General features: G+C 39.4%; 1 protein-coding gene across 1 annotated transcript in view; it reads left to right on the top strand.

Moving 5' to 3' along the window:
• Positions 1-24,485, top strand: part of AFG1L (AFG1 like ATPase) — a 92,555-nt gene that overhangs the window by 50,913 nt on the left and 17,157 nt on the right. The window contains exons 6-11 of the mRNA XM_075268156.1: positions 3,375-3,474; positions 7,427-7,485; positions 15,634-15,716; positions 20,487-20,557; positions 20,814-20,914; positions 23,250-23,390. Coding sequence (XP_075124257.1) covers positions 3,375-3,474; positions 7,427-7,485; positions 15,634-15,716; positions 20,487-20,557; positions 20,814-20,914; positions 23,250-23,390 — 555 coding nt within the window. The remainder of the gene's footprint in view (positions 1-3,374; positions 3,475-7,426; positions 7,486-15,633; positions 15,717-20,486; positions 20,558-20,813; positions 20,915-23,249; positions 23,391-24,485) is intronic.

The raw sequence follows: 24,485 nt of genomic DNA, 5'->3' as shown, positions 1-24,485 counted from the left end.
CCTGTCCCTGCCTACCCAGAATCTAAGCCCTAGCTAGCTGGACGGAAACCTCCGTCCTCGGTGAATTGCAAGCTCAGAATGACGCGAAGCTGGGCGTCGCTGTTCTTTTAAATTAGAGGTCACATGTTTTCGGCAGCCAATGGGTTTTGCCTACTTTTTTCAACGTCACCGGTGTCGTAGTTCCTGTCCCACCTACCCTGCGCTGTTATTGGAGCAAAAAAGGCGCCAGGGAAGGTGGGAGGGGAATCGAGTAATGGCGCACTTTACCACGCGGTGTTCGATTCGATTCGAACATGCCGAACAGCCTAATATCCGATCGAACATGAGTTCGATAGAACACTGTTCGCTCATCTCTAGTGTTGTACATTTTTACAAATAGAAAAACCTTTTCACACATAAAACATTTTCTTGTACTTACAAAGTTCCTAGCACATCCTAACAATCTAGATTCTCTCTGTTTTACTTAAATTTCGCTTTGCAGCTTTTTAGGTGGGCCTCCAAGGGTATGTAGAGGAACTTGCAGGAGAATGTACGAAGTAAATAGTCATTGCAAAATATTGCAAGACAAGTGGTAAGTGCTAGATGTAGACTAGCCCCAGTCTTTGATGGAAAAAGATATCCCTTTCTGAAATTCGAGGAGGCAGATATAACTAAATGCAGCAAAATTTTAGAGGAATTACGAGGTTTTCTGCTTACGTGACTCGTACAGAGTAGAAGCGTAAGTGGCATACATTTTCATGTTCCTTTACTTATTCCCTTCGGCCTGTGGTAGCTTGGATTTGTAAAAATATTTTTTTATTTTTATGTTTTTGACTCTCTTATAAATCAGTCCATAGAACTGAATTCACATTTAGTAATTGATATAAATCCTTTTGAAGATAATGAGATATTGTAGTGGTTGTGAAAGGGGACTAAGCACCTTCACACTCTAAATACTTGTGTATAACCTTCCCAACTTTATCCCATCACTCCTATGTGAATAATAAGTATACAAACACTAAGAAGAAAACCAGTCCAACCAGGTGTACACACATAATAGTATACTTGTCCACATTTTGTACATCACAGACACATTGATACAATTAATCAGTGTAAATGCTCTAATGACTGTGTCTTCATTTAGTAAAGAAAATGGTGCGCTTGGTGTTTGTTTGAAGTGCGCTTCCTTTGTGCAGCATATTGGGCTGTTGGGAGGTTACAGGTTAAGGTCTATTGAGGAAGTGACTATGAACAATTGTTTCAGACAATAATAATAATAAAGCTGGCTCACTATGAAGCTACATGGATTTCAGATAGGCCATCTGCTGAATTGTGTTGTTCAGTTGTCCTATAATAGTATCTGTATCATTTGATTCCACTCAACAGCAGAGGACAAGTAGCTGACTAAAGTGCTGTAACCTAGTATCGTCTCATCTTTCACCATTTAGACCTAGAGAACAATGAGAATGTAAAATAACATTCATGTTGTGTGGTGTTCATTATGTTGGCTCTAATTAAACGGATCACCCTAATGTTTACGCCGACTTTGTGAAGGAAACACTTGTATTCTTTGAATTAAATTGTATTATTTGAGCCTGCACCATATGAGGGTATAAGCATAGCAGAATTTTTCATTGATTTATTTTGGTTTTATAAATATCCACTATAAAAGAAAAAATCATGTTTTCAGCAGAAATAATTGACTGCTTGTTCAATTGTGAAGACTTATTTGACTGCTATATCTTTTACAGTAGTCTGCTGTTAGGATGCAGACAGCTTAATGATAACAGGAAATTTCTTAATTTGCTCTTTACCATTTTTGGGAAATTAGCTTTTACCCTTTTGCTAATAGTCCATTTATCTTAGGCCATGGCTAAACAAATACTTTGACCAGTACATGCAACATGCAGCCATAGATTAGTGTTTCCCTGCCTACACCACATAAAAATAAACTATAACACATGATGTTGTAACTGGTAACTTACAGCATCCATGATATAATGGTTGCAAAAATCCATCAGTGTTGGATATATTGCAAAACTCATGCCCTGGTTGTAGCACTATATTACAACCATCATGCCCTGGTCGTAGCACTATATTACAACCATCATGCCCTGGTTGTAGCACTATATTGCAACCATCATGCCCTGGTCGTAGCACTATATTGCAACCATCATGCCCTGGTCGTAGCACTATATTGCAACCATCATGCCCTGGTCGTAGCACTATATTGCAACCATCATGCCCTGGTTGCAGCAACTTGCAAGTACCAAGACAGCCACATTTACTTTCTTTTGATGAAACGTAGGCAGCACAAAACTGCAATCTTTAACTGTGTGACATGTTGCCTAGCCTGAAAGAGGATATTTCACCACCAACTCCAAATCTCTCAATAGGTGCTGCTCCAGTGATTCTGGTATAGTAAGAATTTTTATTCTAGCCCCTACCATTCTCGGGCAATCTACTCTCAACTATGTTTGACTGGACTGAAGCAGACTGCTTGGGACTGCCCGCTTGACAATAGAGAGCCTAAATAACATACAGGACAGGGAGTTGGAAGGATGCAAAAAACTAGAGCTGGTGGCAATGGTGAAATGCCATCTTTAAAGGATTTTCCAATTTGATGCAATAAAGCTCAATCACTAAAAAAAATAAAGTCTGCAACTTTTGCTATAAATTGCATTTCTGTTTCTTAATACGCATTCATATGGTCTCAACTGAGAAGTTACTATAATTGTGTCTAGTATAGGCAATCCTCTCCAAACTATTGGAAAGATTTGTACAACTGCTCCTGATGTATTTATCTCAGAAACCAAACTGAAAAATATAATTTTTTCCATACCCCAACACTGTAGGCAAAAAAGACATTGACATTATATCCACATGTTATACAATAATTGTATCGCTGCTATATAAATTTAGAAAAAAAGAACATGAGATTCTTGGTACACATTTTGAGTAAATTGTATAAACCCACCAGCCACTTGTCAAGATACCCTATTTGGTGGATGGCCACCGCAGCACAGCATCCACAGGGGTAGTGACCCTGGAGCCCAACAATACCACTGCTGCCAGACTAAACTGCCTTGGCTATGGTCCACAATACTCCACAAGCATGGCAACAACAGCCACCATGCGGTAACGATTATTTTTACTTAATGTGTGGTTTGATTTAATGTCATTTGTGAGAATTCCAGTCACTGCAGCCAATTTTTTTTATGGTTTATAGTTATTTCTTACACATTTTGCTATATATAAGAGTATAAACTTTTCATCTTAGGTCCACCTTCATAGTGTGTAATATTTATGGCACAATTGTGCATTCTATTTTGCAAATGTCACCATATCAGATGTTATTTTATGACATTGAAGTTGACTTTGTTGTGTTTCTCCAGGTGACAGATATTGCTGATGCCATGATCCTAAAGCAACTTTTTGAAAATCTCTTTCAAAATGGAGTAGTTGTCGTTGCAACATCTAACAGACAACCAGATGGTAAATACATTTATATAGTTCATTTTGAAACCATGTAGAGAACTAATGTAGAGTACTGTATTATGCTCATAGAGTTAACAACCAGAATGTACTTTTATTTCCCCCAAAAAAATTTTTTAAAAAATTTGCATTAGTAGGACAACTACCATCCTATGTGATACGTGTTTTCATACCCAGGATTCAATGCAGACAGCCTATATGTGAGAGTAATGTTCACTTACGCTCTTGGATCAACTTTCAACTCTGTTAATTGTAATAGTTTTAACAAATGAAAGACCATACACACAAAAATATGGCAAAGATAACATTTTTTGATGGTCTATGTAGATAAAGCATTGTTTTATGAGTGTAGTCTCTAGATTGTTTACCGTTCCAGCCAAGGTTACACATAGACTACAGAGAGCTCCCAAACGGGAACAGTATATGGGCTACATGACAGACCACAAATAATTGGGCAAATCATTGACTTAAAGAGAATTCATCTCTTCACCATTACGAAAAATTCACTGAATTCAGTAGAGGGAGATTCTAATCAAGTAGATTTTAAAACTTCACTTTTAATGATAATATTTTGATATAAATAAGAACACAAAACAAGGGCTAATACATAGCGGTCATATTGATGGTGCCAAAACCATACAGTTTATCATCAAAATATAGGGATCAGTCCACAGCTTAGGGCCAATCCAAATATCTCCTCATCAGTCCTATCCAACTGAATGACTTAGTCTGACTCCTTATATAAAAGATAGGCGGTATATTCTGAAAGGGCAGTTCTAGACCATCAATATGAGAACCCAGACTTACACACTTCTCCTTATATCCTGAGGTTACTGACCTCACGGCACGCCAACAGGACACAAGGGACTGCTGGGTACTTAACAGAGCAATTCCCTACAGTACCATATACTTCACGTACTAACTCAAATTGCTAATATCATCCGCCCAATGAGTTTCATCATTCAGACTCTTTAGCGGCTAACATGACAGCAGAAAGCAGCAGTAACATATGCTATTGAAAACATCAATATAATGGCAGTAAGAGTATAACCGCAGGCATCAGAGTCTGCCTCTATTCAATTCAGTGAATTTTTCACAAAGAATTGTGGGCTATTATTATTAGCTCAGTCCTTTTACATGCAGAGTGATTTTCTATAGATTACTGATGGATTTTAAGAAGGGAACAGGACCAGGCTGACAATCTGTTGATCTGTTTGTTTCCAGAAGGGACACTTTGAATAACTGGCATAAATCTTCCAGTGATATATAGCAGTGGGATGAAATCCTGCTCGTGACTCCTAAATGCCAACACCCAAATACCACTGGAGGTGCAGAGACCATGAGCCAAGAGACTTTCTATTATTCTTCTAAATGTATTTTTATGTAATCTATCCATCTACTTGTATACATGTGTAGGCTGTTATATCAACTAACTAACTTCTTCCCAGCCTGGTTCTCTTCTCTAGTGACTGCTCCTTAGATTGCATTAAGGCCTCGTTCACATCTGCATTCGGTATTCTGTCTGGGTGAGTCCGCATGAGGACCCCCCCCCCCCCCCCCGAATGGAATACCGAATGCAACTGCAAACTGTGTGCAAGTGAAAGCACACAGACTCATAGACTATAATGGGGTCTGTGTGCTTGCCGCCAGATCTCCGCAGGGATCATGCGGACAGGAAAGTAGTTCACAATCTATTTTTCTGTCCGCATGATTCATGCGGGCAGCGCACGGCAAGCACACAGACCCCATTATAGTCTATGGGTCCCTGTGCTTTCACTGTACACCGCTTGCAGTTGCGTTCGGTATTCCGTTGAGAGGGTCTTCATCCAGACTCCCCAAACTCAGATGTGAACGAAGGGTTACTGTACAAGTATTAGACAACCGCTGTAAACCATAAATTACGCTGCAAACTGTCTCCATGTAACCAAGGCCTTATAATTTTCGCAGGCCCCTATACCTACTGAAAGTGTAAGCAGGGTTGTGAATATTAAAAAGCTTCCATTTTTCTAAGGAGACTTTGTAGCTAATATCATTTTCTGTAAAATGGTATTCTCCAGTGCAGAGTTTTAAGGTTCTCAGTCCCATAGTGATGATGCTAGTGCTTGCAGATATAAACACTCTGTCTCCTGTGACAGTATTTGGCTACTATCATTTAGAAAACACACTTAAAAGAGCAAGTTACCATGTGGTGCACCCTGATCTTTCATAGTATTCATTAAACAATAGGATTTGCATAGGTGCTGTATGAAAACACCACAAATTTTAAGGTTTTTTTTTTCTTATTTTTATTCTTCCGATTTTCAAAGAAAAGCTTTGAAAGCCTTGCAGATAAGATATTCTTGATAGTTGGAGACTGGAAGAGAATGGTGTACTTCATTACCTTTCTCATTAGCATCGTATTTAAATGATAGTAAAAATCTCCTCTTAAGATTAATCAATACAGTGTACTTAAGTGTCATACAGTACGGTGGCCTCTCATGCTGAAACACCGAATACATTATGTTGGTGGGGTTATTTTTAACAGATAAAAAAGTTAGTTTGGATTCTACTTTAATGTAATCAACATCAATCTATACATATGGCACTTGGGTCTACTAAAATTGTAGAAAGACACCCAAATTATTTTCCTTGAACCGAGGATGTTTTTTACTAGACACTGCTTTTAGAGGGTTATTCTAGTCTTGGCCAATTACTGAGGTGGGAGCCTCCTATGGCCTGCAAAAGAAAAAAAATAAGAATTTTTTTTTTCTCTAAACGTGTCAATATTCTGACATTTATAACTTTTTCTTATATTTCTGTATACGGGGAGTGTCTCTTTTTTTTGCGGGGCTAGGTGTATTTTTTTAGTTATGTCATTTTGGGGAATGTCTATGGCGGTTTGGCAGTTTTGATTTCATTGAGCCTACTCTAGAGGAGAAAGCCGCGACTGTCGGAAGCCGCAACAGTCGTGGCAGGTGGAATTTGGCCCGAGAGTGACTCTGTGCCAAAATCCGCCCTTCCCTTCCTTTAGCTTATATATATATATATATATTAGTTAAAACTTTTTTTATTTATTTTTTACTATTTTATTTTCCCCCAAGGGGCTTGAACCTGCATTCATTTGATTGAAAGTCCCATAGGCTACAATATATCTGTACTGAAATCTATGAGAGATGCGCTTCATAGCTATTATAGCTTGTCATAGACCAGCCTCAATAGCTATAATGCAATTACAAACTTGGCAGCCTTCATAAGGAACCCGGCTTTCAGAGGAACATGTCTCGCTGCGTGGGTGTAGGCCTGTAACGATAAAGGTACAGGGCCGGTGGGGATGGGAGGGGGTCTTAGCCGGTAGCTATGGTGGCTGTGCAGCAGAGCAGCCGTCATCGTTAAAGAACCAGCATACGCCATAATAGTATGTCAGGGAAGGGGTTAAATTTGTTAACAATTAAAAGTAAAATATTTTTGCAAATATAAATAGTTAAAAATGTTGTAGAATTTTAAAGATTATCTGTAACTATTTTACTAGTAACAGTCTGTTGGCCTAGTTGGCAGTAGGTATGACCTTGAATGCTGGACCTTTCTATGGTCCAACAGTTGTCAGAAACCCAGCCAAGATTTCCTTTTTGTGAACAGGTTATCTTGTTGTGCATGTCATGTTCCTGACTGATAACTTGTTCCCAATAATGAAATCATGGCTGGGTTTCTGACAGGAGCCGATCCATAGAACCATCCACTGACCTATCAAGACAAAAGATTTTCACCACTGTGGTGGTTAAGGAAAATCTTTAAAACTGCAAAGTTTTAATTGTGTTAAAATGTTTTCCCAGGAATATAGCCATGTTTATATTTAACATCTTTCAAGTAGTAGATCTTCATTGTGATCCTTGGACATGACATGTCTCTTGGTATAGACTAAGTAGTATTGTTAATGGAACTAAATAGATATGTTAATCATTTCTGTCTTTTTCAGACCTTTACAAGAATGGACTTCAGAGAGTTAATTTTGTGCCTTTCATTGCTGTTTTAAAGGTAAGGTACTGATAATACATCCTTGTGTATGGCCCTCAAATTTCTCTCCAGTGTTTTGTTGAAGATTTAAGATGGAAGATTCCGTTTTCCTAACAATTATACATCCTTCATGTAGACTAGTCTTTTGCAAATATTTTCCTTAAAGAAGTTTTCTGGGAAAAAATAATGCTTAAATAACAATATTTTTAACATACATACCTTTTGGAATTTGAAATGTAGTTCAAGAGAAAACCGTACATAGAACGTCTCCACTCTTTCCCAGCTCACTATGTGTAGAAGCTGCAATAGCCAAACAGGATCAGCTGGGTGCAAGGAAGTGCCAGCAGCACATGGAGGAGTCAGTAACAGGAGAGTCCAGCACACTCTTTATCAAATAAAAACGGAGCATATATTTAAGGCAATTTAAACCAGGTACGCACAGGAATTGACGCGTTTCAGACAGAAACGACCTTTAGTCACAGCATAAATAACGTATACAGTACAGCTTCAATAGTTTTTAACAAAAAACTTGCACCACCGGAGAAACGCCACCAATCAATCAATAACAAACAGCTGGTATATGCCACACAATTTATTATTTGTTTATTTTTCTTATATACTGCCATCATATTCTGCAGTGCTTTACACACGTCAATCAATGTCCCATATAATTTAGAATACTTGCTGAGTCTAGTTAAATATACATCCAAAATATACTGCATGTCTAATAAACACAATCAATACATAAATATCAATAAATATATAAACACTAAAGTTGATGTACACAGTCACACACACAAAAAAGTAAAAAATCAAGAGTGAAGTGCAATACTATGTACGACATGATGATATTTTCGCCATATATTAACCTATATAGCTATCCATAGAGTGATCCAGAGGGGAAAAAAGGGGTATACTAGACTAAGGGTGGTGTCTTCCTGAAAGGCGTCAGTGTTCCTGCGTGTAAGTGGTTTTAATTGCCTCAAATAAGTGCTCCATTTATATTGGCTTTAAACTGTTGCACACAACCATGTGCTGACTGGCTGCCGTTAATGAACGACATGGGTGGCGCGGGCGTACATGGATGTCACCCTTGTGCCACTCATGCAATGGCCGTGCTTCTGCGGGTCCTTTCATTTACTAAATAGGAGCCACCGAAGCAGGATCGCAAAATCGGACAGGAATAGGACCTGTCCCATATTTTGGGGCCCAGACTTTCTGCCCTCACACGTGACCATGTATTCACGGTCATGTGTACGGGCCCATAGAAATGAATGGATCAGTGAGCTATCCGGGAAAAACCCAGATAGCACACTGACCATTTATACGGTCGTGTATAAGGGGGCCTACTGTGTTCTGAACTCACCTCCTGTTACTGTTATTTCAAGAGGAAGGGACAAATCTGCAGTACCCTGAGCAGCCCTCTAAGCTTACCTATATGCTGCAAGACTAAACTAGTTTGCTTATCAGGATATTACATAAACATATATATTGATACACCAAAAAACTGTGCTTGGGATCTTTGAAATAATTCTAGAAGCATCACCATAGTCACAGTTCCTTCTTTCCTATATGTACTGCGTACTATATTTTAAAAGAATGGAACAAGAGCTGCTGCTGTACATATATGCACATAAAGACATTGTATTCTCAATAGCGGTCTGACAGTAGTGTCTGGGTTTGGACTCCTACTGATTTGATATTGATGACCTATTGTAAAGGACAGGCCACCAATATTATGACTTTGGGAATTTCACAACCAACTCCAACTCTTTGCATCCTAAATAGGCATTGCTCCACTGATTCTAGTGCAAGTTGATTCTTTTCCGTAGGACTCACTGTTACTTAACAATCATTTCTGTTACTTTCAGCACAGTTATGTACTATGACAGGTAGGCGGTCCAGGACTGGAGTAGAGCAATAGGGAACACCCACCTGACAGTAGAGCACAACATTGTCCTGAACACTAATGATTGCTCGGGAACAGTGGGGACTGAAGAAGAAATTCCAACTGCACCAGTGGTGTGGAACATAAGGATGCAAAGAGTTGCAGTAGATGTGGGTGATGGGTTCTCTTTTATGTGTTGCTATAACTAGTTAACAGATAAACTTGAAAAGATGACACCTTGAAAGATGACAATATATAATCATTCCAGACTTGCAACAGATACATTTATAGATTTGGGGCAAACCTGGAAAAGCTTGAATTCTAAGATTTAATATTTGTTTTTGTATTGTTCATTTCATTGATATGCCCCATTCATTAATGTACAGTAAATTGTATTCAGTAAAATGGAGTACTGATGTAATGTGAAACTCTTCTTCTTTCCTGCCTTCTCCTTAATGTTAATCACATCCCAGAAAGGACTGTAAGCCTGTTAAAAGGACTTTTTAAGTTCTTTATCACAAGCCATCATGGAGGTCTGGAGAGAGAGTCTTTAATCCAATAAACATTTCATTGAGTTCATGAATAGAAAGCCAAGGGAGAAGCTACAACAAGAGTGTGTTGAGGGTCATTTTAACCAGGTGGAGCTCCCCGGGATTTGACAAATGTACCAAGAAATTCCTATTCATGTCTAGCAATGTTTATGGGGGCCATAATTAGTTTACCTGGACAAACTTCATATTAGCCATAGACCAGAAGCCACTAAAATAATCCAGTGTCAAGCAGGATGGACAGGGCATGCAGAGGCTGTGAGAAATTCACATAGCTAAAAGCTTTGTCCAGAGCGGCTCGTACAAGGGAACAGATAATTAGATGTAATTAGGGTGTATGAATTGTTGTCTCTTTGCCCTCAGCTTGAATAATTTTGGAAGCAAAAACTGCTCATGGTGTAAATGCTTTGATGTATGAAGAGTCATTGTGGCTTGGCAGTATAAAGGCAGTGTTTTATTCTTTTAGCATAATGGCTGCAGTACATAAAGAGTGAATGGGCATTGCAACCCCCAAATCTGCTCAACGGCAAGGACCTCTGGGTTTTCTCGAAACAGAATGTGGAAGAAGTTTTTTTTTTTTTTTTTTTCTTCTAGGTAATGAGGGAATGAATGTAAACTCTGATGTGATTTTTTTTTTTTTTTTCCCCCTTGCTTTTAGATGCTTTGTGTTCCTCCTTTAAATGTAACTGCTTTTGCCCTGTAAAGTCTAACTAAAACAATTCGTGGAACTAAAAAACCCCTAAAACATAGATGTAGAAGTAGGTTCATAGAAGAATTTATTTCATGTTCTACGTAAATAGCATAAAATGACTTTTCAGCTCTTAAACACAAATGTGCACTTATCAAGAATACATAAATTAAAGGGATTATACCATTAAAACACTTTTTTTTTCTCGTTAACATGTCGGAATAGCCTTAAGAAAGGCTATTCTTCTCCTACCTTTAGAAGTTGTCTCTGCCCTGCCGTTCGGTTAAAATCCCAGTTTTTGTCGGTATGCAAATGTGTTTTCTCGCAGCACTGGGGGCGTGCCCCAGCGCTCAAACAGCACTGAGAGCGTCTCCAATGCTGCAAGAGAACTCTCTCCAGCGATGCCTCCATCATCTTCAGCAACTGCCTCTTTACTCGTCTTCTTCTGGCTGGGGTCACACTTGCCAAGCGGCCATTTTTTTGTGGCCGCTTACGCAAGCATGCGCAGTACACTCCTGTAGCTCAACAGAGTACAGAGTGTACTGCGCATGCTCGCATAAGCGTCCATTTCCAGTCGGCTCTGCGTGAGGCCCGATAGCAGAGTCGACTGCGTAGGCATTGAAGTGTGACCCCAGCCGGCAGAAGACGAGTGAATAGGCAGTTGCTGAAGAAGATGAAAGCGTCGCTGGAGAGAGTTCTCTCACAGCATTGGAGACGCCCCCAGTGCTGTTTGAGCGCTGTGGCCCGCTCTCAGTGCTGCGAGAGTACTCATTTGCATACCGACAAAAACCGGGATTTTAACCGAACGGCGTGGCGGAGACGACTTCTAAAGGTAGGAGAAGAATAGCCTTTCTTAAGGCTATTCCGACATGTTAACGAGAAAAGAAAGTGTTTTAATGGTAGAATCGTTTTAAAACGTTGTTTAAAGGCTGAGGCCACACCTTATGGAATTGATCCTTTTTAATTTTTATTCATTTATTTTTTTTTAAGCCAAATCTCCTTCCACATGCCAAAAATGCACTGATAGGTAAATTGGCTACTTAGCCTTGTGGATATTGGGGATGAGCACCTGTACTAACTTTCCTACTCCACAACTCTTCCTGTGATTTGAGTTCCTTGTGTGATAAAAGTGCATTATATTAGTTGTGAACTGCAGCTTTTCCACAGTGTGTGACCGCAGAAGTCAGTGACTGGTGGCAGAAATTGCAGGGACCTTATTGCTGCAGCCAAGTAAACAGAGACTGACTAATGGAAAGGGTGAGAGCATTAGAATTGGAGTGACAGGGGATTAAACACAATGGACTTATTCCATGACTTCTGTAATTTATATACAGTAGCATAATAACATGTTGGTGGTTCTGTGTCCTAGAATCTAGTGACACATTCCCTTTTAAAGCGTCCTTGTCATTTATAGCAGAATTAACCGATGCACCTGACTGGTGACCCTATAACATCTTGGTGATTGCATTGATAAGACAATGCATTTCAGTATTTCATGAACCGGAGATATTACTGCAGTAGCAGAAAAAGGTAAAGAAATGATATTACTGGCTGACCCTTCTGTTGATATATTTCTGTTGAAATTAAGTAGCATTTGTTCGCAAATTCAGCATGAGAAATGTTTGACAGTGTTAGAACATTACAGCAAATGGGATAATTGTGGATGATTGTGCTTCAGATATGAGTCACATACAGACTCCCCTGTAGTACAGCCTGGAAAACTGTGCGTTACTGTTAAAAGCCTTTAAAAGCTATTTACAGCTAATACTTGCATGAAGGTTAGAAAGGTTGATGAAGTGATACCAAGTTGTGCCTTTCTATTCTCTTCATGTCAGAATGTAATTACCATTGATTCATAAAACTGTCTCGGAGAAGAGCTGCGGTTTATTAATCTCCTGATCAAGACAAGGGCTGACAAATAAAGAACATTGCATTTTATGTCGTGTTGCTACTGAATGATTGCTAATTACCCTTGAGGTCATGAGCGATTCTTCGCATTGATTCATTGACATTTTTTATTGTAAATGGAGTTCAGATTGACACGATGATAGCATGGCGATTTGTGAATGTCAAACACTTCTGTTTCTTTTGGACCACCTTCAGATTAGTTGCATTTTTTATGGTACTTTTTGCTGGTTTTTTTAGATAGCATCGATACATACTGTGTTCGCTACCTGTTTAGTTGGGGTCACTTGTTTTGTAGTAAGGCGTGAATATATTGGCCTACTCAGCATTTACAGTTACGTGAAAAAACAAGGTTAGGGGGATATCGTCACTCCTTGGGGAGAGACCACCATATAGGTGTGTGGAGACTTTTTAAGCCTTTAGCACTCCACTTTGCAAGGGACCATGGGAAGAATATGCAAATCTGTCTTCCATGATGTAATTAGGAAGTCAGGTGCCTCAGTGTTGCAAACCAATAGAGGGCGCTCTCTGGAATGTGCAAGCCTGTCTTCCCTGATGTAATTCACATCAGGGGAGACAGGCTTGCACATTCCAGTGAGCGCCCTCTATTGGTTTGCAACACTGAGGCACCTGACTTCCTAATTACATCATGGAAGACAGATTTGCATATCCTTCCCGTGAAAAATCAAAATATGCTCTTTTGAATTCCGAATTGAATTTGAATTGAATATTGCATATCAAAAAAAAAATAAATAATAAATAATAATAATAATAATAAAATACATATATATATATGTGTGTGTGTGTGTGTGTAAATCTAGTCCATTTCATTATTTATTCAACAAGAGGAAGCAAGAATGGAATAAGCCATGTTAGGTTGGGGCCCCACACAGAAACACAGCTTTTGTTACATTTTTTTGAGCCAAAGCCAAGAGTGTCTACAAAAGGAATGGGAAATATATAGGAAGATCTACTTCTACCTTCTGCCTTATTCACTCCTGGCTGTGGCTCAAAAAAAAAAACACAACAAAATCTGCAACAAAAAAGCAGCTTTTCTGCAAAGTGGGGCCTCGGCCTAAAAAAAAAAAAAAGTAGACCCCATGATGTACAGAAAAATGTATGGTTATGCAAAGCAGCTTGTAAGTTCATATAGGGAGGATCTGACTTGCCAGATTTGCCTACAAACATCTACAAGTGCTTTGATTCTTCTCTGGAATAGTAGCCCAATAATGAAAAACAAAAAGATAAAGAGGCTGGAAGGCTTGTTGATATATAAATGTACAGTATGTAAATGGATAGACAAAGATAAATGTAAAGAACCAATGGGTTAGAGGTTGAGGGTTGGATAAGGTAATAGAGAGATGGATGGGGACTGGTCCGAGGGCATGAGTGTGTGACAGACAGTGACACAGCAATGAGTAGTACATGTTACTTAATGATCAGGTGAAAAACTCTAAAGGGGCAACAGAGAGAAAAATACTGGTAATAATGCAATATAGCAAAGCATGCAGGTAGGATGGGAGTTGGAGTACAAATTTCTGAAGGTGGAGATCTATTAAATGTGAGAGTTTCCTATACAGATAGCTAATGCTGGAGATAATTGGTTGGCATTGGTGAATGACTTGTGCACCTTCTAATCTGTAGAAACATATAAATTCAAATGGGTGTTTTTTTTTCTCATGACTGGATTTACTTTTTTTTTTTTTTCCAGCACCATTTCCTTTTTCTGCTGTGTTTCTTTACTTGAATGCAGTGAGTTGTGTTTGGATGTATGATGTCCGTGCTAGAGCCAGTCACTGGACTTAGTGATTATGTATAGCAGGGGTGCTCACACTTTTTCAGCGTGTGAGCTACTTTATTAGCTGACCAAGGCAAAAGATCTACTAGGGCGGGCCTGTGGGCGGGACCGGGCAGGCTTGTGGTCGGGACGGGTCTGTCTGTGGGCGGGGCCAGGCTTGTGGGCGGGGCTGAGCAGATCGTGAGAGCAGGAGATAGCGGCATTCTGTGGCCGCCCAGGGATCCCCGGTGTCTGTCTGTTCACAGCGCAGGCTGAGAGTTATCTCTGGACACTGGCAGGCTGGGGTTGCAGCAGCCCCACCTGCCAGTGTCCGGAGATGACTCTCAGCCTGCACTGTGAACAAACAGACACCGAGGATCCCTGCATCCCGCAATCGACCCATACGTCCTTTGCGATCTACCAGTAGATCGCGATCGACGTATTGGGCACCCCTGATGTACAGTATATCACTGAGGCCAGGGATTGGTTGTGTTATACCCTTTTCCGGATATTTCTCTTTTTGGGTATTACCAGTTAAGGGTATGTTCACACGAAATTTTTTGCAGGCGGATTTTGACGCAGAATCTGCCTCAAAATCTGACTGCAAAAAAGGCTTGTAACACAGTCTCGTTGTTACCCCTTGTTCACATCTGCATTTGGTAATCTGTTCGGGGGGAGTCTGCATGGGGAGCCCTCCGAACGGAATATCAAATGCATTGCCAAATGGTGTGCAGTAAAAGCACACGGAGCCCATAGACTATAATGGGGTCCGTGTGGTCTCCGCACAGAACATGCGGACAGAAAAGTACTTTGTGATCTACTTTCATGTCCGCATGATTAGTGTGGGCAGCATGCGGAAAGGACACGGACCCCAATATAGTCTTGCCAGTGCGTTCGGGGGGCCCCATGCGGACTCCCCGAACGGATTACCAAACACAGATGTGAACGAGGGGGTAGACCTCAAGATGCTGGGAATTTATTTCTCTGACAGCTCTCATCCTCTAGCTATAGACTGTTCCTTTTCTACCAATAAACAAAATGCCAATATTTCCTATAATCCTACTGCTGAAGATGGATCTCATTAACAGTCTAATGCCTATGCCTGGCAGGAAGGCATCTACATTGCTATACTGAAATAACAATGAGTGTAATAATATTACAAGTTATGGCCGCTAGAACATTGGAAATGGGTCTTTCCAAGGCAATTGGCTTTTAACTTGTGCCTTCCTCTGGATCAGTATTACAGGACTATAGGTTGAATTGCACGTATTATTTTATTTTTATTTTTCTAACCTTACTATATGTTACTATGCACCTAACGCTTTAGACATTTGTTTCACTGTATTTTTATATGTTTTTCTAGAAATATTGTAACACTGTTCAACTGGACTCAGGCATAGACTACAGGAAACGCGTTCTCTCTTCTGCTGGTAAAATATATTTTCTGTAAGTTCTAATACTAGTACTTTATGTTGGCAAACATTTTTCCTAAAATAATCATTGTTGGTGTTTCAATACTTTAGGACCTGGATTGTAAGTATTAATCTGCTTTCTCTTTGCACAATCAGTGAGCATATTACAGAGTCTGAGCTCTCTCCATGTGCTGTGTCAGACAATCATTGTTTGACCCTACGAGATAAGATGACAGATAGAACTACTCTTGGTGATGATAGTTATCTGACTTAATATCACAGGAGAAGTAGCTTATATCAACTGGTGTTGGTCATAGTAAATGCATCTTGAAGAAGACTAGTGTCAGCTTGGATGTTGGCTGCTTTGTCATTTTAGAGTAAATTGGTTTAACTGTATGGATGTTCCACAATAATGCTGTCTGTCACTACCAATCATGTACATTGTCCTAGATGCTTTAAAGAGGTTCTCCAGTCAAATGTAACTGAGCGGAGAATAATGTTAAATCATTACATAAATCTAGTAATGTGCCTCTTTATTTCACCCAGGAGACAATTGGGGGTGGTTTGGGCTTCCACGATCTTTTGAAAACTTCTAGTTAGAAGACAACAGATGGCTGTTTTACTAATGCTAGGTTCACTCTATTATTGTATCTCTGTTGTTCTGGTCTGCTAAAATAGTAGCAACACATAGAGTTCGATGGACCCCATTGACTATAATGGGGTCCATCAGGTGTCCCACCAAACAGGAGAACGATCAGTGGTATTAATAAAGCAGCTGGCGAAACATACAAGTCTACTGCTTTCTTACTACTTACCGTATTTTTCGGAATATAAGACGCACCTAGGTTTTAGAGGAGGAAAATAGGGAAAAAAATTTTTGAAGCAAAAAATGGTAAAATATTTAATATATGGGAGTTGTAGTTTTGCAACAGCTGCAAGGCCACATTGACAGGTGACCCTGCAGCTGTACGGGGACGCATAGAGTGTTTTTTTTTGCGGGGCCAGAAGTACTTTTCAGTTATACCATTTTGGGGAATATCTATTGCTTAGATCACCTTGTATTGAAAAAAAACCCGGTGGTTTATGATATATGATTTTCTACTTTTATATATATATTCTAGGGACAGGAGGTGATTTAGAACTTTTATTTATTTCATATTTTTATTATATATTTTTAAAGCTTTTTTTTTTTTTTTTTTTTTTTTTACTATTTTATTCCCCCCCGGTCCCTTGATTGCAAGTCCCATAGACAGCAATACAACTGTATTGCCGTCTATGGGACATTCTGTCTATTAGTATTACGACTGGTCATAGACCGAGCCGCGATACTAATATAGCCGTGACAGGCCCGGGAGCCTCATTAGGCTCCCGGCTGTCACCCGAACAGGTCGGCTCTTGCGATATCGCCGCGCAGGAGCCGGCCTGCAACTTCACAGGTACGGGGCCGGTCCCCAGAAGGGGAGAAGGGGCCACCGATACTGACCCGGCATCCGCTGTACTAGAGAGGCGGATGCCGGCGAGGGATAGACGCTGGCACAGGTGCCGGGGCCTGAGACATTGCTGCGCTCCTCTGCCCTGCATGAAGCCAGCGGCGGGGGGACGGAGGAGCGAAATAGCATCACTCCTCCCGCTGCATACTATACTATATTTTAGTACGGATTTTGGATTAAGCATTTTGTTTATATAACATCCCAATCATTCATTCTTAAACTTTTATTACCCATTTTGCATCAATTCCATGTCCATTTGTCCATTTATGATACCATTTGTGATCCATTTTGCATTAGTTTTTTAATGGTTGTCACTTGCATGCAAATACATTTTAAAGGCTTTTAAAAACTGACCAGAAGACTTCAATGGGGCTGTGTGGCTGTCAAAACTACTCTGTCCATCTTAAAATGGCAATGTGAATGCACTCCTTTACTTACATTTTTTTTCTCACATTGCCATGTGACAGCCGTTTTTCATGGTCATGTGAAGAAGACATTACTGCTTCCATAGTAATTAAAGGAAGAAGTAGTAGCCAAGTCTGATTAACTGATCATCATTAACTGTGACATCTACAGTGATCTAAGACCAGCATTTTTTGCTACTCATCAAATCTGGGAAGGATTTTAAAGCAATTTCCAAACAATTTGAAGTCCATCATCCTACAGTGAGAAACATTATTCACAATCGGAAAACATTCAAGACCATTGAGTCTTTCTAGGAATGGACATCCAAGCAAATTCACCCTAAAGTCAGACTTTGCAATTCTCAGAGAAATTGCAAAAAAAAACCAAAAAACGCTATATATATAAGATCTACAGGCCATACTTAGAATGTTAAATGTTTAAGTTCATGACAGTATAGTTGAAAAAAGGCTGAATAAGTATGCCTTGCTTGGAAGCGTTGCCAGGAGAAAGACGCCTCTTACTAAAAGAACATGGTAAAATGGCCTAAGTTTACAAAGTTGTATAAAGGCGGTTGTACAAGCTATTGATATATGGGTTTGACTCAGTTTTTCACAAATAGCATTTCCATTTTGGAACACTCCAATCATGGGTATTAACCCATTCATTTAGGCCCCCAAAATAAAAACAAAAAAATAAAACCCAAAAATCTGCCCTACCATAGCTGTCCCCCCCCCCAGCCTGATCGTCATGGCAGCTGGGGCCTGTCTTTACAATGTGACTAATGAGGCTTGCCAATACCATAATCTTGCAGTCTGTGAGACAAGCAATCTACAGATTGACGGTTCAAAGTTTTTAAAAAATATTGAAAAAATTCAAATTATCTCCCCCCTTTTCATAGATTTCAAATAAAGATAAACACATATTAACTTAGGAGAGATGCATTTCCATGTCCAAAAATGACCAGTCTACAAGCCTAAAAATATTTCCTGATATGGTGAAATCGTTTTTGTTTTTTTTTTCTTTCACCATTTCACTTCTCATAAAAAAAAATATATTAAAAAAAGCAATGGACATTCTCCAAAATGGTATATCTTAAAGTACTTCGTCATACACGTAAATATAAAAAAGTGTATGGTATATATGGTGTATGGTGACTCCCAGAAATTTATTTATTTTTTGCAGAGTTTAGCATTTTTTTAATGGGTTAGAATGTAAAATATATATTACCAAGCCTTAGAATACAAGCTGCAAGTAAACACTGTAAAAATTAAGCCTGAAGGAAAGTTGTGTATTTTTTTTTTCTTCAATTCCAACCCATTCTGATTTTTTTTCCATCTTCCTAGTGCATCATATGGAATATTAAATGATACCATTACAAAGTACAACTTGTCCCACAAACATCAAGCCCTCATATGACTCTGTGAATGAAAAAATTAAGTTATGGCTTCTAGAAAGCAGGGAGTCAAAATCAAAAATTGAAAAGTGTATGCGGGGGGGGAAGGGGTTTAATACCTTCTAAGAACCAGATTTTTTTTCCTTATCACCAAATATTTAAAACAATAGAATTTAAATGTATCTTGTTTTTCTCATGACTGTAGATATAAATAATAATAAATGGTATTTCTGTCTTATAAAGTATTGGTATATTGGGGGACGGAGGTTACAAAGGTACTCTCTGATTGTAGATTGAAAATGTAAAAAAAAAAAAAAAAAAAAAAAAAGGTGCCACTGTTGTTCATGGGACTGTCTTGTATGTGTCAGCAGCTCAGTCGCTTTTCCTGCAACAGCATAGAAATCCCATTCAAAAGATTGACATTGATTCTGGGTAAAACAGACATTCTAAGGGAGCATTCACACGGTGTAACGTCCCGCGAGATTTGGCACGTGTACGCCGCGTGACCCTTTGCGTGCCGTACACGCTCCCATTGAGTTCAATGGGAGCGGGCAGCGTATGCGCCGCGCTAGTTTGCGGCCGTGAATAAATGCACGGCCGCAAACTAGCGCGGCGCATACGCTCCCCGCTCCCATTGAAATGAATGGGAGCGTGTACGGCACGCAAAGGGTCACGCGGCGTACACGTGCCAAATCTCGCGGGACGTTACGCCGTGTGAATGCTCCCTTAGTTTGTGTTTGTTTTGTTTTTTTTTGGGGGGGGGGGGAGTCAACTTTTTTAAAGACATATTATGGATTAACATGTCTGTGTTGCCCTTGGAGAAAGCTGTCCCCAGCTCTGGTTGCACCAACCTTACTTATGAGCATGTAAACCTGTGTGAGGATCAACTTCTCTGTGTGCACCAAAGTGCTTGTAGACACTATACTGAAGGTCTTCAGGGAACAGAAAAAGGAGCAAATAAGTGCTGCTGAGCCCACCTGTCCTGGGTTGACCTGATCTAGCTCCTGAATGGGACCCCATAACAAGTTACTTTAATAAACTGTTCTCTGACTATAGTACTGTTCATATACTAGCACAACTTTCACTAGTATCTTCAAGATTCCCAACGCAACAATAGACATGGCGCGAACGAAAGAAATGGAATAAGATATTTGCCATTCCTTAATGTTTGCTTTTGCTTTGCATGCAAGAGTAAGCTAACATGGTCCTCTCTCTGTGTACACAGAGCCTTACCAGCTTTGTTGTGCCTGCGCGGCCTCATTACTAGACGTTCGCAGAATCACATGAGTCTTTTCAATGTATGCAAATAAGGCGAAATCATCTCCATGCAAGTTAATATTCCCCATCTTGAATTGTATTGTACAAGTAGTGTTTGTGTTTAGAGCACAACATCCTTTGGTGCTCCTGAATCTAGAGGTATAGGTGTATGGGCAAGAAGCTAAGCAGTGGCAGGCAGCTGTTAGATGCTGGCTTTGAGGGTTATTAATCTCACATGCTATTCTTCTTTTCTCTGCAGCACAAGTGAAGCTGATGTGGAGGCTGTCATGGATAAGTTGTTTGATGAGCTGGCTCAGAAACAAAATGATGGTACGTAAGTTAATTTCTCTTGAAAGAGAACACATTTAAAACACAATGCCCAATCTCTACTGACCAATTAATAAGTTCCATTGCTGTCTATGGGTTGATGCCACACTCAAGTGGCAGTCATTGTATCAGCATTTTGTCTAATTTCTGTGTTGAATCATGTGCTATTATTCATCAAGCTATGCATTTCCTAGCTGTAAGGGATGAATTTTAGGGTAATTATCCAGACAAGACTGAGCTTTTGTTCCTGTTTCCATAGTAACAAGACCAAGGATTCTGAAAGTGCAGGGCAGGGAGCTGAAGCTGAGCAAAGCCTGTGGATCCATTGCTGACTGCACATTTGAGGAACTCTGTGACCGTGTAAGTGCCCCAGCAACTATAAACAAGTTAATACACCTTGGGTGTTTATTTTTTTTTATTTTTTTTTTGAGAGTTTTGTTTTTGTAAACCCCAATTCATGTTTCTTACACACCGGACAAAAACTTGTTTTTGTGGAAAATCACCCAGATTATTCAGGCTTTTGTATCACTTTCACATGACAACATTCTTTTTATTAAAGTGAATACATGGCTCTGCTTCTCCAGTTATTAAGCTTGTACAAAGATAGATCAGAGCGATACAAAGATTCTGTTCATATACAATAACCGGTATTTGCAGCTGGTATTGTGCTGCTATAGTTCAGTGCAGTCTGATTTTATTCAATTGTTTCTTGCGTCCAATTACTATACCACTTTTTTATATATATACTGAACTGGGATGGAACAGTGAAGTCAGATCATACAGTAGGTTCACACCGGTATTTGGCTTTCCTTTCTTTGGGAAAAACGGAAAGCTAATGTACTTAAAGGGATTCTTTAAGTACATTAAAACAACTTTTTTTCTAATTACCATGTCGGAATAGCCTTAAGAAAGGCTATTCGTCTCCTACCTTTAGATGTGGTCTCCGTCGCGCCGTTCCTTAGAAATACTGGTACTTACCGGTATGCTAATGAGGTCTCGGCAGCAATGGGGGCGTCCTTCTTCTTCATCTGCCTCCTCCCCTTGTCTGTCGTCTTCTTTCTTCGTCATGTCTGACGCCTGCGCAGTCGGCTCTGACAGTAGAGACCCTGTTTGAGCCGACTGCGCATGCTCAGTAAGATCCGTACAGCCCTCCAATGCGCAAGTGAACTCATCCAGGCGTCGGAGGGCTGTACAGTGTAGAATTATGAATATAGGTCATCCTTATACATTATAAGTCATCGATAAAGAGTTTGCCTGTCTACTCGAGATGACTATAATTTATAAGACTGCTGAATTAAATGGACTTGGACATGGTGTAACTAAAAATTAGTAGAAGATCACTTACGACAATTATTTGTAAAGCTTTTTAATACATTTTGTATGTGCTTAATGTACTATCCCTCCATCAATTACTATACATCTAAAAAGTTGCCTTGGTAAGGGCTATACATATGAATATCATTGATGAAGAAGCTGGTAAATGGTAATGTGAACACTCATTGTTGCATATTGGCAACAATATTACATAACCCTATACATAAATGTGTAAAAGCACTTATCTTTCCATTCCCAGTCTGTGATGATGGGTATTCTCTCTTCCACCCTAGAAGGTTCAGTTGGTTGAAGTGTGCAGCAGTGTAACAGAATACGGAATGTCTTAATTGTCTGTGTACTAGGACATAATTAATGTAAGCAGATGCATCAAGTATTAAGTGATTTCTTTAGAATTGCTCTCATAGAAAATGTGGAATGTGATAATTGTCATAAGATGAAAAACAAACATCAAAGTACGGAAGTGTGTGTATATACATATATACTAATGTGTATATACATACATAACTAATGTCCCTGTCGCCTATTCCCAACTGCAGCCAATAGACCCCAGTTGGAATCTGTCTGCTGCAGTTGGGAATAGGCGGCAGGGACATTAGTTACAAAACAAGTATATTATTACCTCCTTCTGTCCATGATTCCTCTGGTTGACAGCTAAAATGCTTTCATTAAATTACTGTTGATTATATCAAGTTTTGTCAATTTCACGGATGGGAAAGGTTTTTTTCTTCTTCACTAAATTACTAATTGCTATTGTTCATTTTATCTACTATAGGGGAATGGGTGGCTATTACAGATTTGACTTTATTACAAATTATATTGTAAACAGTCATGTAGCTATGAGGGTACAGCGGTAGCTTCTATTTCCAGAGTCTGCTTTGGACCCAGGGCTTCACCTTATCATTAATGGAAAACTTGCTTACTGCAGTACAGCAGAGCGTCGGCGCCCAGCGGAGCCACTTCAGTAGTATTTACTAACCCCAGTGAATGCTAATGAAGGGACGGCAATGGACTCATCCCAAATTCTCTAAAAGTTTTGGGCTTGAACGAACCCAAGAACCCTTGGTGCTCAATGGCTGTGTCATTCCCCATACAGTACTATATACTATATAGGGGAAATACTCAGTAATGTTCAGCACTGGTTGCAGGGCAGTCAGCACATATGCAAGATTTCAGTGAAGTAGTCGTGATGTAGGCTATTACCAGCAGGCTGTTAGATTGGTCACTATAGCAATTTCCTCTGGTAGGCCCTGGACATATCGACACTGCTCAGAGTTGTGGAGGGACACTTGTGTCAGTTTTTTAGTAATGTAATTATTTTAGCCCAAACTCTTAATATACAAATAAATATTCTTTATTGCAGCCTCTGGGTGCCAGCGATTATCTGGAGATGTGCAAGAAATTTGACACTGTTTTTATACGAAGAATCCCGCAGCTTGATGTAACAAAGCGCTCTCAGGCTCGCAGGTTCATTACTCTCATAGATGCCTTTTATGATCATAAGGTAATATTATTAGAATTTAAATATCCTACTATATGTATTTATCCATTCCTATATTTATTTTCTTTGCAGAATTCACTAATATAGTATTTATCCTACTCACGTAATGTGATATATGAACTGTAGAGATATTACGTTATTGAAATGTATTTATAAACCTATGTCCCACAACCACATGTCATTTTTCAAACTATATTACACAAAAGTTTGCATTTGTAAAAAATTTTGGCTATGGGTAATTTTGGCTTGCTGCTATTTTAGCTTTTGCGACACTAGCCATACTCTTCTTCTAAGAGAGGCTAAATTCACTCAACGAATGACATAATACATACAACGAATACAACGAATGACACCCTATGCATTTCTGATAGGGGGAATGTGTTTGTCTTATGAGCCCCACTCAGAGCTGAATGTAATAAGATTCCTTAAAATATGGTGCTTACTGGCCAACAATCCTGCCAGTCCATCAAAGTGACAAACCATAATAGAAACTATCTGGTAGTCCTATCCTTCTACAATCTGGTGATCTTACATTCATGTGTAAATGTGAGCACATCCCTGTATATTACTGATAGAATTGGCATGTGTATGTTGTATTTGCCGTCTGAAAAGCAAGGACTATGAAACCTAATTGACAGAATGCTGGGATTGCCGTCAGGTAAACATACAGGTATACGCCCATTGTGAGCGCACATGTGTGTGTGTGTGTGTGTGTGTGTGTATGTATAAATATATGTATCAGAAAGTGTCCTATTGTAATTGATCAAATGGGACTGACCTTACTATTAATGGTTGTATCATGGCTGTCACACACTTAGCAGTACGCTAATACATTCAAGCACAGCGTCTTTTCACGTCATGTTTTTTTCATCTGTTTTTTTTGCATCTATTAACGGATGCAAAAAAAATTGATGCAAAAGAATGGTTATCTGGTTACATAGAAATGAGATAATACTATATTTTTGTGTCTTTGTTTTTGTGTTCCTGTTTTTTGCATCAGATATGCTAAATGGATATAAAAAACATGATGTGAGTAGAGCCATACAATCATATATCTACCGTATATATGAAAGAATCTCCCCTGTAATGCACAATTCC

The sequence above is a fragment of the Leptodactylus fuscus genome, chromosome 3 (assembly GCF_031893055.1).
Source record: "Leptodactylus fuscus isolate aLepFus1 chromosome 3, aLepFus1.hap2, whole genome shotgun sequence".
In the NCBI taxonomy this organism is placed as follows: Eukaryota; Metazoa; Chordata; class Amphibia; order Anura; family Leptodactylidae; genus Leptodactylus; species Leptodactylus fuscus.
Note: the sequence above shows the minus strand (reverse complement) of the source record. Positions and strands in the feature narration are given on the sequence as shown.